We start from the raw sequence: 15,601 nt of genomic DNA, 5'->3' as shown, positions 1-15,601 counted from the left end.
AAGGCAAGCTGGAAACCAGCCAGGTCCTGGCTGCCAGCAAAAATTTTGTCACCTCCTTTGAACATCTGAAGTATGTTTACCCAATAGATTTCATTAAATTACACTTCCATTAGGAAGCATACAATGTTGATACTCATCTCAAAGATAAAAGGGATTGCTAAGAGGCATGTCATCCTGCTCCCCAGCTGATTGCTATTTCTGGGCCAATCAAGGAAAGGAGCCAGAACAATACTTAGTTAAAAAAAATGCTGCATCTCCCCAAGGACTCCATGCTAAGAGACTGCAGCTCCATTATCAAAATGAGCATATCATTAATGACAATACAAATATAGTGTGTTATTTTAATACAACTCGTACACAACAAAACAAGCTGTATTTGGGTCATTAGTTGAATTTGTAAAGCAGTGTTTCCAAGGGTTAGCTACTCTTTATGAAGACAGGAAGTTTTTCAGGTTGGCAAGGGCAAGTGAAGACTTCACAGCATCCCAAAACACAGTGCATCATCTCAAAATGCAGCATCCACAAGGCCAGCAAAGTGTTTTTGAAGACTTCAGAGCAGCTAACAAGCAATTTAAACATAAGCTACCAATTTATATGAAGCAAGAAATCATTTAACCCTTGCGATCTGTGCAATTAAATATTTCAGAAGGAAGTCTAATGCCTAACACTGCAAATATAGTTCAAGCTGCAATGGGTATCACTTTTCAGATCTCTGCATAAACTGGCTTACTACTTGGGCAGCTACAAAAGTGTCCTAAATGACACAAAACAAATCCCACATCCTTATTTGAGGGAAATGCATCAGATAAGAGGGGAAATGTATACTTAAATTTGGAGATGACAGAGTGGACATACAACAGATTTTGGGAGAGGGAAGTTATGACTGCAATCCTAACACTTTCTGAAGAGTAAATAAAATGGGACTTTTTTCTGAGTAGACCACTGGGGATGAAAAGTTGACATTGCATAGCAGCTAAGAAGAGCACATGATATATCACTTATATATAGTACTAACCTTGTGCATATTTATGTTTCACAAAGAGCCCTGAACACTTGATTAGTCAAACTATTCTCTGCTGAGCTGTACAACGTGGAGGAGCAGTTACCAACAAACTGATCCCAATAGCTATAAAAAGGGGACAGAAAGAGGGACTACGGTCACAGTACAGACTCTCATTCCTCCCTTAAATCATTATAGCAATATCAAATTATAATGGGTGAGCTAGCTGGAGAGTTTATAATTCACCCTCATGTGACATTACAGTCAACCTGTGCACACACATTTCATAGAATTCCTGTATTCATATTGTGCCATCTCAGCTTCTCTCTTTCAAGAGGCAAGCAAGCTTTTGGTTTAGCTATATTTGACATACTATATGAACTCTAATTATCTATCTTTTTGCAATTAATCATCTCACAATTACATTTCCTGCACCTATAAGTATCCAGCTGGGAACAGAGTTTTAATCTACGAAATAAAAAAGAGGACTCAGGTTTCTAACAAATTGCTTCTAATTAACCAGAACCTTTCCTCGTCATTGCAACCTAAATATGCCTACAGCAAGTCAAACAATTTATTGTTTGCGTTCTTAATTATATTTTTACAATTTCATTTAAATTTCCCCAATGAGTAAGTAGACTGCCAGAAATTCAAAGCTCTTATCATTTAACTAAACAAACATTCTGCAGAGAAATAAATATGCAATAAAAAGCTGAGCAACCAACTTTAAAAAAGTAACAATGGAATAATTAAACACTGATATGCAACAAAATCAGAAGAGAAAACCTCACTGATCAAGAGGAAAGGGAACATTTAATTTGAATTAGGAAGTACTGCAAAAGCTGAAGATTACAGAATTCATACAGTTTATCTTAACTCTAGTAGACCATAAGCCACTTCAGGCTACTGACAGTGTCACCCCAAGCAGAGGTAACACTGCCTAACTCCACTGAAGTCAGTCGACTTTGAAAGGTGTAACCCAGGTTAGGGTTGCACTATTGGTTTATTTGACCAATTCACCAAAGATCTACCTTTTCCTTCCTAGGGCTTTCGCCTACATATTTTGTTACATTTTCTCTCAATGGACTAGATCTAGATTAAATTTTTCAGTGGCAGAATGGGAATTACTTGCCCCTCCTTCCTACTGCAGCCCACTGAGCTACCCAAAATGCTGCTCCTGGGGGATAAGGGAACCTATGGAATGACATGGGGGGTGGTTTGCATTGGAAGGAGAGTCGGTGGAAATTGCCAATTTAGTCTGGATCAAACCAGACTAACAAGAGCCCAGCTACCATGTTTTCTTGTATACTATATTGTATGCTCTTTATCATAAAGAACACGAGACTACAGGACACTGGATGCAGCAAGTGTATGAGATTGGTTTGGGGTACAGAGGGTGACCACATAGCAACTTAACTGAATAACATTACTAAAGAGAATAGCCAAATGGGATAACTGAACAAGAAAGCACATTTACAAAGATCTATTTGTCCTGCTTTTCCGATATGAAAAGGCTTACTTTTGTTTTGTGCTGTATCCATGTGGAATGACCAGAAGTTGTTGTCCTCAGCAAAATAGGTATTAGTAGGACTACTATTCTTTTTACTCAAGATAGCACCTTCTAGTAACTGCAAATGAACATAACATGCAAAGCAATTAGTAAATAATTTTTTTAATGTGTACATTATCTCACAAAGAAGATTAAGCCAAAATTAGAGTGTCTTGAAAGTCACTGAAAAAATTGAAACAATCAGCCAGTCTCCTAATATGAGCAGGACTATCAAAAGATCAGTATACATTCCAATCCCAAAGAAGGGCAATGCCAAGGAATGTTCAAACTATCGCACAATTGCACTCATATCACACGCTAGCAAGGTCATGCTCAAGATCCTACAAGCTAGGCTTCAACAGTACGTGGATAGAGAACTACCAGAAGTACAAGCTGGGTTTCGAAGAGGTAGAGGAACTAGAGATCAAATTGCCAACATTCGCTGGATTATGGAGAAAGCAAGAGAGTACCAGAAAAATATCTACTTCTGCTTCATTGACTATGCTAAAGCCTTTGACTGTGTGGATCACAACAAACTATGGCAGGTCCTTAAAGAGATGGGAGTACCAGACCACCTCACATGTCTCTTGAGAAACCTGTATAAGGGCCAAGAAGCGACAGTTAGAACCGGATACGGAACAACTGATTGGTTCAGCATAGGAAAAGGAGTACGACAAGGATGTATACTGTCACCTTGCTTATTTAATATATATGCAGAGTACATCATGCGAAATGCTGGCCTGGATGAATCACAAGCGGGAATTAAGATTGCTGGGGAAAAGATCAACAACCTCAGATATGCAGACGATACCACTCTAATGGCAGAAAGTGAAGAGGACCTAAAGAGCCTCTTGCTCAGGGTAAAAGAGGAGAGCGCAAAAGTGGGCTTGAAGCTCAACATCAAAAAAACTAAGATCATGGCATCCGGCCCCATCACTCCTTGGCAAATAGAAGGGGAAGCTGTGGAAGTAGTGACAGACTTCACGTTCCTGGGATCCCAGATCACCGCAGACTGTGACTGCAGCCATGAAATTAAAAGACGCCTGCTCCTTGGGAGGAAAGCGATGGCGAACCTAAACAGCATGATAAAAAGTAGAGACATCACCCTGCCAACAAAAGTCCGCATGGTCAAAGCAATGGTATTCCCAGTAGTCATGTATGGCTGCGAGCGTTGGACTATAAGGAAGGCTGAGCGCCGAAGAATAGATTCTTTTGAACTATGGTGCTGGAGGAGACTCTTGAGAGTCCCTTGGACTGCAAGAAGATCAAATCAGTCAATCCTCAAAGAAATCAACCCTGACTGTTCCCTGGAAGGCCAGATAATGAAACTGAAGCTCAAATACTTTGGCCACCCAATGAGAAGGGAGCACTCACTGGAGAAGACCCTGATGCTGGGAAAGATTGAAGGTCAAAGAAGACGGGGACGGCAAAGGATGAGATGGTTAGACAGTGTCATCGATGCAACGAACATGAAATTGAGCCAACTTCAGAGGACGGCAGAAGACAGGAGGGCCTGGCGGGAGATGATCCATGGGGTCACGAAGAGTTGGACTCGACTGTGCGACTGAACAACAACAAATCTCTGTTGCCTTCATAGTTCTGGCTTCTATATGGAAGTCAGTAGTGCAGGAACTGCCAAGTTCAACAACTTGAAGTTATATTGCTGGATGAAGTCTAATGTGTTAATGTGCAGATTTTTTTACCATCAATATATACAGTACCAAAGTTCTAAGAATTAAGATATTTGTTATTTTGGGGGCTCGCCTCCATATGAGTAAGTGAAACTTTTCCAGTAAAATGCTTCAGATCTGTGATCCAGCAACAGATCTGTGATCCATGCACTATTGTTGTCACATCTCTTATGTAACAATGTGTTTCTGAAGCTGCTGGTTTTGACTCATCAAGCCTTAAATGGTTTGGGATCAGGATGCCTATCTTCACAGGATCCAGGTCATAAACCAACAATATCTAATGATGACTCATTCAATATGCCTGGGGAAAAGGTGAGATGCCAGAAAAACAGCCTTTTAATATGTCAGCACACTGATTTTGTAACCCTCTCCCCAGCTTCATTCATTAGGTGCCTACATTATTATGTTTTAAACATCATTTAAAGACTTTCTCCATTTGCTCATGTTGTCCTCTTTGTACAATGGCAGTAGGGTTTTTTTTTAATTGATATAATTATTTTAATTGTTTTAATTGATTGTTTTTAATCACATTGGCAACATCCATCAATAGAAATATTTCAAGTAATAAAAATAAACAAATAAAGAACCCTTCACATTGGCCATTGTTCCTTGCATTCATGCCCCCACTTGGGCACCTCTCAAAGTACAGTTCCTCAGTGGAATAATCTGCTTCAAAAGTTCATGGAATTCTTCTCCTCTTTTTTTTTGCCATCAAGTCACAGCTGACTTATGGTGACCCTGTGGGATTTTCATGGCAACAGATGTTCAGAGGTAGCTTGGAATTACCTGCCTCCACATCACAACCCTGGTATTCATTGGAGGTCTCCCATCCGAATACAAGCTAGGGCTGACTCTACTTAGCTTCCAAGACCTGACAATATTGGGCTAGCCCGAGCTTCAAAAAGGGCTGGAAATCATCTCCTGAGCATGCCTATCTTAGGATGGAAACTTATGGTGAGGGTCTGTTACTACCTAGAATAACCTATAAAACTGATATAAATGTCTGCAGAGTTAACTGGGTCTCAAACAGCATCAAAGAACTTGCAAAACAACAACAGCACCTAGTTTTTCTGTAGGTGTTACTTTTACAACCCCCTGCTTTGCTGCAAAATTTGGGGAAAGATCATAGTGAGGTCTGAATGATAACCACATGTGCGGCAAAGTTCATATTTCCCGGTTCCCCCTGCCCACGCAGCATCCATTTTCTTCCTTGCCACTGGAGGATGGTTATTTAAAATTGACAATTGAATAACATTATAACAACTGGGGTATGAAGGTATCTGCATCACAACTTCCTTTATTTTTCTTTTCTTAAGTAAATCTCTAGCCGCTTTCATTGCAGAGCTATAAGGGGAAAAGCATACCTCCAGACTCCTGACCCAGTAGGCTCCGGCCTGCTGCGTCGCCCTGCCTCCATGCTTTCTGCCGGCCCAGCCTCCTCTCACTTGCTTTGCCTCGCCAGCCACCGCCATGTTTCTCCGCCGCCACTCACCGTTCACGCCGCCGCTACACCGCAAGGGACGGGTGCCTCCCCACTCTAAGAGCAGGTACCCATTTGTCTATTTGCCCTTTAACAGGCTTTCGAGCCGCTGGGTGGGCGGGAGCTGGGACATAGGGCTGGGTGCTTATCGTATTAGTAAGTTTGTCCTATCAGCAGGTCCACCATCAGTATGTGTACGGCACTACTAACATTAGTACAGTCAAGCCTAGTATTTACTCATGTTGTAAATAGACAAAATGCAAGCACTTTTAGAGCCTTGCTTTATGCAACCTTCGCATGAACTACTGAGTCAAACACAACAGCTGACGCTACAAAAAGATTTCTCAGATACCAAAGAAACATGAGAAATAAAAAGAATTAGAAGCAGGAGGAGGAAATATGCACAGCTAACTGTAGTCATTTAGTAAGCGCACCAGAAAAAAGTGCACATCTCCATTGTTTCAGCATTACTTTCTGCATCTAAAAGCAGTGATAACAGATTTTTAAAACTTTGAAAAGTTTAAAAAGCATGTAACTTAAAACTAACATATTTTTCAACATGGAAAGGTTAAACTGTGGGGCTGACATTTGCATTTGTTATATTGTCAACACTTTCTGCCTAGCAGACTATGTACAAACAATATCTAAAGATGTCATCTACATATTTATACCAAAGGAGCTTATGAACAAGACCTGTCAGTATATTTTAACACCTCTCCAAAACGTCAGCTTTCATCAGGTACAAACACAACATGCATAATTTATTAGTTTGGTTTAATATAAAAAGTTGACAATCAGATGTCACCACAACTATTGATAAGGTAAATAAGGACTACAGTAAAATGTCAAAAAGTTATTTAAATGTTTTGCAGCTTCTGGAATGAAACTGGATTTATTGGCTCTTGTTTGTCAATAGACACACAGCATGTCTTCCTTTATGGCTATTATTAAGAGCAGCCAAACGTTTTAGTTAAACATTAAAGTGAACTATAATGCTCAAAGAGCAGCCAACGTTCTTTAAAACAAGGCAAAAGACATCCAGCATTCTTGAGCACATGTACATAATCAAGAGATTTGTTTCCACTGTTATCCATAACGGTGGTACATCCTCATCTTCTTACTCCACAATTTACATATCTCTACTGAAATCTCTACTTGAGTTTCCAAGTATAAATTTAAAACATGCAAGTGGATAATTTAAATAAAAGCAACAAATCCCTGACATGCCAGCTCAATCCTATCCATGCTTGTTTGGAAGCAAGTCCAGCTTTGTACATTTCAACCTACTCCTAACATACATACAACTGCAGTTTCAAACATATCAAATACCATACCACCTCTTTGGTTCCTTCCAGTCAGAATCAGGTATCAGTAAGAATTTCCTGCTAGATTGTTCATCCTGATGATGTTTTTACATAGTATGCAGCAGTGCACTTTCCAAGGGTTTGGGCATCATTTGTATCTTATGTAAACACCCCACAAGTGTGAACCCCATATGTAGAAGTTTTCGTATGGTTTTCTTGAAGCTTTTACACATGGAAGCAGCCATGCTGATTACAGGTACAGATAATGGGGCTTTGGTCAAACAAAGAGGAGGAATTGAGCTATTGTAGTATAGAGACTAGACTGTAGTGCCTGAATTGGGGGAGACTAAATTCAAACCTCCATAGTGCCTGAATTGGGGGAGACTAAATTCAAACCTCCAGTCTTTCATGAAGCTCATGCTTAGCTTTAGACAAGTCATGATCTATCCGTGCATACTGATTCCTGGAAGAGGTAGCAGAAAGATAAAAACACAATAACCCAATACACACAAGTCCTGGAATCTCTCTCTCTCTTTTTTTTTTTAAAGAGAGAGAGCAGCATGCAAATGTATTAAAGTAGTAAAATAAGGATCAGTTCACCAACATTTCATAACATATTGGCTGCTAATTCTTATGTGTCTAATGAGATCATGGACTGGGATTTGACTCTTTCAAAGCAAGCCAGCCTGTCAAATCACTGTATAGTATAAGTAAAGCACTACAATGGCCCAGCCTCATCATGGCTGTATAACGTTGGGAGTTTGAACAAACACGACCTAACCAGAGAACAAGTATAAAGAAAACAGTCATGAGAGTCTGACCCACAAATCAAGCAGTCAACAAGACTTGCAAAAAATACTTCCTGTGTATTACAGTCTAAATTCCTACAAATCATAAGAAAATCCTAGAACAAACATACATAATCAAAGATACATCATCAACGTTGTCTCCGGATTATATAACAACGTTTCAAAATTGGATCTTCCTCAGGAATATTAGAGTGGTACAAAAGCTCTCTTGCTCTTAAAGTGCTTTACAACAAGTCATGAAAGATAATACAGTTCATTCAAACAGGACGCTGATCTCAATATGTTCAGGCTCAGAATATGCTGCTAAGCTTCTAATGGATCCCAGGCTTTAGAGTGGCCTTCACACTACAAATCTAAAAATAATCCTTCAAAAAGCACCAGAACAGTTTTGTCATTGCACTGATCTTGTAAGAGTGTGTTTGTGTATAAAATAAAACAAAATACTTAGAAATATCAAGAACAGAAACAACTAGAAATAAAACCTTTGTTTTTAATCCATTCCAGAACAACAAAAAGGTGTTATCATTACCTTCTTAACAGTAGAGTGCCTAGGTTACAGATGCTCAGAAATGGATACCAAGAACTACAATGAAACTAAGACTATACATATAGAAATGGGACAACATAACCCAAAATTTAAGGTAGGAATAAAATCAAATGTAGACTACACATTCCCAACTGACTCTCAACATCTCAGAGATGCCTATGAAAGAGTCTACTGTTTTGTTGGCTCAAGGTTATAAACCAAAGGCAAGCATTTTCTCTTCAAGAAAGCGCTGTTTAGAAGATACAAAATAGTACACCAACACAATATTTCACCCACTAATAAATACTTTCAGGTTACAAAGAATTATTTAGCCATAACCAAAAGAAGCTATTTGACCAGAAGTGGGTCTGTGCATACATTATCCTTGCAGCAGCTCCTACTGCTCGAAAGTGAAGCTAAAAAATAGATTTAAAAAGCAGCTTGCGTCTCTGGCTGTCAGAGCTCCTGATTACGTGAATTGTTCCTGCAAATACATATAGCATCTTCTGGAGCTGACAGATGTCAAGCCCATGTAACCATGTCAAGCCCTTAAAATCATGCAACTTTAGTTTGCTTTCCGTGGTCCACGTGTCATGCAAGGGGCCAAATGTATCAGAAAAAATCCATCACAAAGAATGAGGCATTTACCTTGAGAATCTCCTGGGATGTTTGACACAGCTGATTACACCTTGTACTTTGCCTCACTATACCAACATTAAGAGGAAACAGCTGTTTACACACAGCTGTCCTACACACTGAGACAGAATGCAGGATGTCCCAACCATTTGTCAGAAAACAAGGGGGGAAATGGAAGGTGAAAGGAAAATGATATGACTAATATTGGCTGGCTTAGTTTGCTCTACTTTTTTGGTGTTTAAAAATGCATAGATTTTTTAGTTTAAAAAAAACAGATTTCAAAAAAGATATATGAGATTACTTGTTAAAAGATATCTTGTCAGCTTTCTATTTATGTTCAGATAATATCTAAAATAATACTGTGCACTATCCTACTGCATTATTAGGCTGCAGGTACTAAAGCCACAGAGATGTACACTAAATCCTAATCTCACAGTAACCCCTTCGTTATTATTCCATTGAAATGCCAAGTTATTTACAAATGCTCCAAATTTACCAAGATCCTTTTACTCACTTAACTTCTCCTTGACCACAACCACAGTTCCAGAACTATTCCTTGCTCTTTAGATAAATCCAGGGGGTCCCCAATTTGGCAACCTATCACTACTTCCCCTGGCGTCCATCAAGTTTTTCAGAAACTGGGGGGCCACTGCAAAGCAGTGCTTGTTATGGGCTGCCGCTGTTCAAAGCTACAAAGGTACCTGCAGACACTGGAGGATCAGGAGGACTGATAACCAGACAAGTTTTCCTTAGCCAGCATGTGGTTACATTCACCTTTCAGGCCAGTTGGACTGTTGCCCTTAGCTTCTTTTGCAAAGCACAGATCTGTGCTGTTGCATGAGGAGAGACAGAGGTTTAGTGCTAGAAACCCACCCCCTCCTCCTTCTCAAAGCTTGCTTTTTTCCCAATGGCTGGACCACACTTCCAAACATCCCTTGAAGCTGCCTCCTGGCAATGGCATTTAGAGATTTACTGCATTTTTTTCCCCAGTTTTATTTATTTATTTTATTTATTTATTATCAAATTTATACCTCGCCCTCCCCGCAAAGCAGGCTCAGGGTGGCTTCCATACAACATAAATACAAATTAAAATCATACAATAATTTAAAACACCATAAGTAAAACCAATACAAACATAAAGTGCTGGCGGCAGTTAAAAATTAACTTAGATGGCATATTGTCAGAATAGATTTCCACTGCCCTGATGTTCTCTCTCTTTTTTTTGTAAAGTTTATTTATATATTTTCCATTACAAAAAAGATGTAAATTTTCTTTATACATAACATTTTTGGAGTGTATATTATACATTTTTTTCCATCCATATATTTACTTTAAACCACCTTTTCTTAAAAACGTTATCATCTCTCCCTGCTAATATCAGATTTAATCTGTCCATTTCCGCTATTTCTAGGATTTTTTTCATTAATTCTTTTCTTGGTATTACATCCGATTTCCACTTTTTAGCTATGAGGATTCTGCTTACTGCGAGAATATATAGAATGATACATAAGTCTTCTCTATTTATTCTATCTGGAATCATGTTAAGCAGATAACTTTCTGGGATAAATTGGAGTTCTATATCTGTAATCTCTTTTATCAGTTCTTTGACCTTTTTCCAAAACTTGACTATTTTTTCACACCTCCACCAGACATGGTAAAAAGTTCCTATGTTATTTTTGCATCTCCAGCATGTATCTGAGACATTCTTATAACATTTGGCAAGTTTATCTGGTGTCCAATGCCACCTGTAAAAAATTTTTGGTATGTTTTCTTTGTATGACGTAGCTCTTACTATTTTCATTGATTTCCACATTTTTTCCCACTCCTCGGTTTTTATTGTGTGACCTATATTTTGTTCCCATACCCTCATACAAGGTTTAATCGCCGTCTCTTTCATGTTTTCCATCATTTACTGAGATTTACTGCATCTTTATGGGACAGTTCCCTTTAGTCTTCATGGCTATATTTATTTATTTAAAAAGTATGCTGTTTTCCTACCCAGTTCAAGGTCCTCAAGGTGACAGACTGTCAAATCATTAAACCAAATTTTAGCAAAACGGGCTTCTGGTGAGGAATCATGGCAGGCTGAAGTCTCTGAAGAACCGGAGAAACATCACAGCCAGGAACACCAGCAGAGAGGGAGATTCTAGCTGGCAAAATCTTCCTAGACCAAAGGGAGTTCATGAGATTACCCACTTGTAACTCTCGACAGCTGCTCCTCGTGAGTTCAAATGGCGAAACATTTTTTAAGAAAGAGTTAAAAGAGATCTGGAGGAGATGCAAATGTAAAGTCCAACGGAACCCACACAAGAACACCAACAGGAACTGGGAAAGGATAACACTGAATTAGGTGCCACATGTACTAACTAAATTTTAATTTTTAAAAAACTTTTGACCAGAATATGGATTACAAGTGCTTAACATGGAATATCAATGGAACAAATGCCCCTCAAAAGAGAAAAACCAGTTAAACCAGGATATTATTTGTCTACAAAAGATCTGTATCAAAAAAAAAGATATAAAATATTTTGTTTATAAAGTTTTGGATGAATAATTTATTTCAGCAGACATTAAAAAGAAAAATGGAGTTGCTTTGTATACTAAATCTTATATAAAACTGGAATTGTTATTGAGTGATGATCATGGCAGATTTGTGGGTGCAGATGTTAAATTACAGGGGGCTAAAACTTTGGTGGTGGGACTCTGTGCCCCAAATGAAGATAAAACAGTGTTTTATAAAATACTCATGGACACTTTAATAGATTTACCATATGAAAGCTGGTGTCTGATGGGGGACTGGAATGGAGTGATTTCCCCACAAATAAGACCTCTGAAAAAAATATTAAAATGCTTCTGGGTAAACTACCAAAAATTTCCTTTGATTGGATGGACAAATTGGGGCTGGTTGATTTATGGAGACAAGAAAAAGGTAATTCAAGAGAATATATATATTTTTCAGAAATACATAGATCTTTTTAAAAAATACACATGATTTTGACATCAAGAGATTTAGCAACCAAGATCTCTAAAGTAGAGATTTTACCAAAGACTTTTCCAGATCATAACCCTGTGTCTATGGTTTGTAAAAGAAAATCCAGCACTTTTAGTTGGAGATTAAACAAAGTACTGTTACAAAATGAAGCAATTGTTGAAGACTGCAAAAAGAAATTAAAAGAATGTTTTGAAATGAATTTATGGATACTGACATGAGAATGGTTTGGGATGCAAGCAAAGCCTTTATTAGAGGTTATTTAATACAACATAATGCCCAACTTAAGAGAAAGAAGCAAGCGAAAACACAAAATATTTTGGATGAGATAAAAAGAAAAGAACTAAAAAAATTCCCCAGGAAATACAAATATTTTACGCCATCATTTATTTATACTAACCATAAGAGAAATAGAAATAAAATTGAATCATGTAAAACAAAAAAAACTTTGCATTAACAGACACTGTGGCTATACAAAAAACATTTATCAATATTATTCCAATTTATATAAGAGTTATGATATTCCATTGGAAAAAATAGATGAATATATTAGAAAATAAAATTTACCCAGGATTACAAAACAACAAAAACCTCTAACAATAAGAGAATTGGTGGAAGTCATAAAAAAGATTAAACCAGGAAAGGCCCCCTGGACCAGATAGCCTTCCAGGTATCTACTGCAAGAGCTTTGAAGATGAACTTTTACAACCTTTAAAAAACATGATGAATTCTTATCTTACAGGGAGGAAAGATGGTTGAGATATGAAAAAAAGCAAATATAACATTAATATGCAAAGATGGACAAGACCCGACATTAACAAGATACTAACCAATATCATTTTTGAATAATGATTAAAAGTTGTTCACAATGATATTAACTGAAAGACTTCGAATAATTCTTCAAGAATTTATTCATGAAAATCAAGGTAGATTTCAACCTAAAAGGCAGTTGAGGGACAACATTAGAACTGTATTAGATATTTTGGAATATCTGGAAAAACATAATGAAAGCATGCTGCATTGATTTTCTTAGATGCAGAAAAAGCTTTTGATAATTTGAACTGGACCTTTAAAATCTTGGAAGATACAGACTTTGGAGACAATTTTATAAAATGGGTAAAATCAATTCATACCTCTCAGACAGCACAAACAATTATGGAGATCTAACTAAACCATAGGGGGTCGTGGTGGCTCAGAGGTTAAGACACTGAGTTGCAGACTGGAAGGTTGGCAGCTCAACAGTTTGAGACCCTAGTGCTGCATGACAGAGTGAGCTCTTGTCTCTGGCCCCAACTCCTGCCAACCTAACAGTTCAAAAGCAAGAAATTGCAAGTAGATAAATAGGTACCACATCAGTGAGAAGCACCTCAGCATTTAGTCATGCCGGCTACATGACCATGGAGAAGTCTTCAGACAGTGCTGGCTCTTTGGCTTGGAAATGGAGATGAGCATCGCCCCCTAGAGTCAGATTCAACTGGCTTTCGAGCAAGGGAAACCTTTACCTTTTTAACTAAACCATATGAGATACAAAGAGGAACAAGACAAGGTTGTCCACTGTTTTCTCTTGTTTTTGAAATATTGAACACGAGATATAAGACAAGATGAAAGAACTGGAAGTGTAAAGACTTAAAAAGAGCCCTATGAGTTAAGAGCCTTTGAAGATGATCTGGTGCTAGTCTTAGAAGATCCATTAAAGGGAATTGAAACTTCCCTTTAAAGGCCAAACTTAAAGAATTTGGTACAGTAGCAGGTTTTAAGGTCACTAAACAGAAGACTAAGATGTTGACAAAAATATGAAAATACGTGATCAAACAATACTGATAAACAAAACAAGTTTCAAAACTAAGAAGAAGGTAAAATATTTGGGTATCACTTTGACAAATAAGAATTGTATATTATTTAAAAATAATTACGTTAAGACTTGGAATAAAATTTAATTTTTTTTGTTAAAATGGGATAAAGTTCAACTGTCACTTTTGGGGAGAATATCTGTGATTAAGATGAATGTCTTACCTAGAACGTTATTTTTGTTTCACACAATTGCTGTTTTGACAATTGTATAGATGGTTAACTTATCATGTTAGAATTTTTGCAAGGTGAATATAAATTAAAATCAAGGGAAGATTTGATAATAGGATATCCTTGCCAATGGTTTTATTTACAAATCTTAGAAAGGTTTAAAACAGACAAAAGGCATTATGATTTTGAGCAATCTAAGACTGAATTTGAAAGACACCCATGTACAAATGATGAACATGTTATTGCCAAAATGCACAAACTCTTGTAAAAATTTGAAGAAGAAGAAGAGATTTGATTTATACCTCGCCCTTCACTACCCAAAGGAGTCTCAGAGCAGTTCACAAACTCCTTTCCCTTCCCCTCCCCACGACAGACACCCTGTGAGGAAGGCGGGGCTGAGAGATCTCTGACAGAAACTGCTCTTTTTCAAGAACAGCTATGCAAGAGCTTGTTACTTACCCAAGGTCACATCAGCAGCTGCAAGTGGAGGAGTGGGGAATCAAACCCGGTTCTCCCAGATTAGAGTCCGCGCACTTAACCAATACACCATAAGAACATAAGAACATAAGAGACGCCAATGTTGGATCAGGCCAAAGGCCCATCTAGTCCAACACTCTGTCACACAGTGGCCAAAAATACCAGGTGCCATCAGGAGATCCACCAGTGGGGCCAGGACATTAGAAGCCCTCCCACTGTTGACGCCCCCAAGCACCAAGTTGTCAGAGCATCACTTGCTCACAGTAAGCAGAATCCTTGTAGCCAAGAATTGGAAAACTGATACATTACCCAGAAAAGATGAGATAGTCGAGAAAATCCTGGAAATAGCTGAAGCGGACAAATTAAATCAAATATTAGTAGGGAGAGATGACAAAGCTTTTAAGAAAAGATGGAACAAGGTAGATAAATGGATGGAAAAAAATGTATAAAGTACACTCAAAGATTGTTATGTAAAACTGAACTTCTTTTTTTTGTTTGTTTGTTTTTGTAACGGAAAATACATAAATAAAACTTTAAAAAAAAAAAGAAGAAGAAAACTTACTTGTGATTTTTGTGATGTAGTTAATGGTATGAGTATATTATGTATGTTTGTCTGAAAATTAATAAATAGACTATAAAAAAAGATTCTCTCCTCTAATTTCTGGGACCTCTTGAAACTGTAGGACCAAATTTGCTTTCTCCATTTGCAGCTGTAAAAGTTGTGACTCCTTTGTAGCTTGCTTCAAGGCCCGCTCGCTTTCCCGTCGCTCTTTAAGGGGGGGCAGCTTTCTTTTTAAATCTTCGTGCTTGCTTCAACACAACTCACAGTTCGTTGTTGGCCAACCGGCCTCGCTCGGCAATGGGTTTTTTCACCCGATCTCCAATGATTGTCCCGGTCAGCAGCACTCGCACCATACGGTCACTCAGCGGCAGGACCTTTGGGGTGGAGGAGCGCCTCAATTCTCCGGCATCGTATCATCAAAGAGGTCGCCCCTCAAAAGCCCCCTGTGTAGGAGCCTTTTACCAAGGCTCCGGGGGGGGGGGCGCAACTCATCGCGCCCCCTCCTCCACACTGGTGGGCAGTTTGCATCCCCAGGACGTTCGGGAGATCTGTCTGCCCG

General features: G+C 38.4%; 1 protein-coding gene across 1 annotated transcript in view; it reads right to left on the bottom strand.

Annotated features, from left to right (window-relative positions):
- Nucleotides 1-2,519: 2,519 nt before the first annotated feature.
- The window catches only part of VTI1A (vesicle transport through interaction with t-SNAREs 1A), a gene marked incomplete at its 3' end in the record, with an annotated part of 52,038 nt that continues 38,956 nt past the window's right edge, over nt 2,520-15,601 (bottom strand). The window contains exons 5-6 of the mRNA XM_015425834.1: nt 7,421-7,487; nt 2,520-2,628 (exon numbers count right to left, since the gene is read on the bottom strand). Coding sequence (XP_015281320.1) covers nt 2,520-2,628; nt 7,421-7,487 — 176 coding nt within the window. The remainder of the gene's footprint in view (nt 2,629-7,420; nt 7,488-15,601) is intronic.

This window comes from Gekko japonicus, unplaced genomic scaffold (assembly GCF_001447785.1).
Source record: "Gekko japonicus isolate JY-2015 unplaced genomic scaffold, Gekko_japonicus_V1.1 scaffold2261, whole genome shotgun sequence".
NCBI classification, from domain to species: Eukaryota; Metazoa; Chordata; class Lepidosauria; order Squamata; family Gekkonidae; genus Gekko; species Gekko japonicus.
This window is presented reverse-complemented; position numbering and strand designations above follow the sequence as displayed.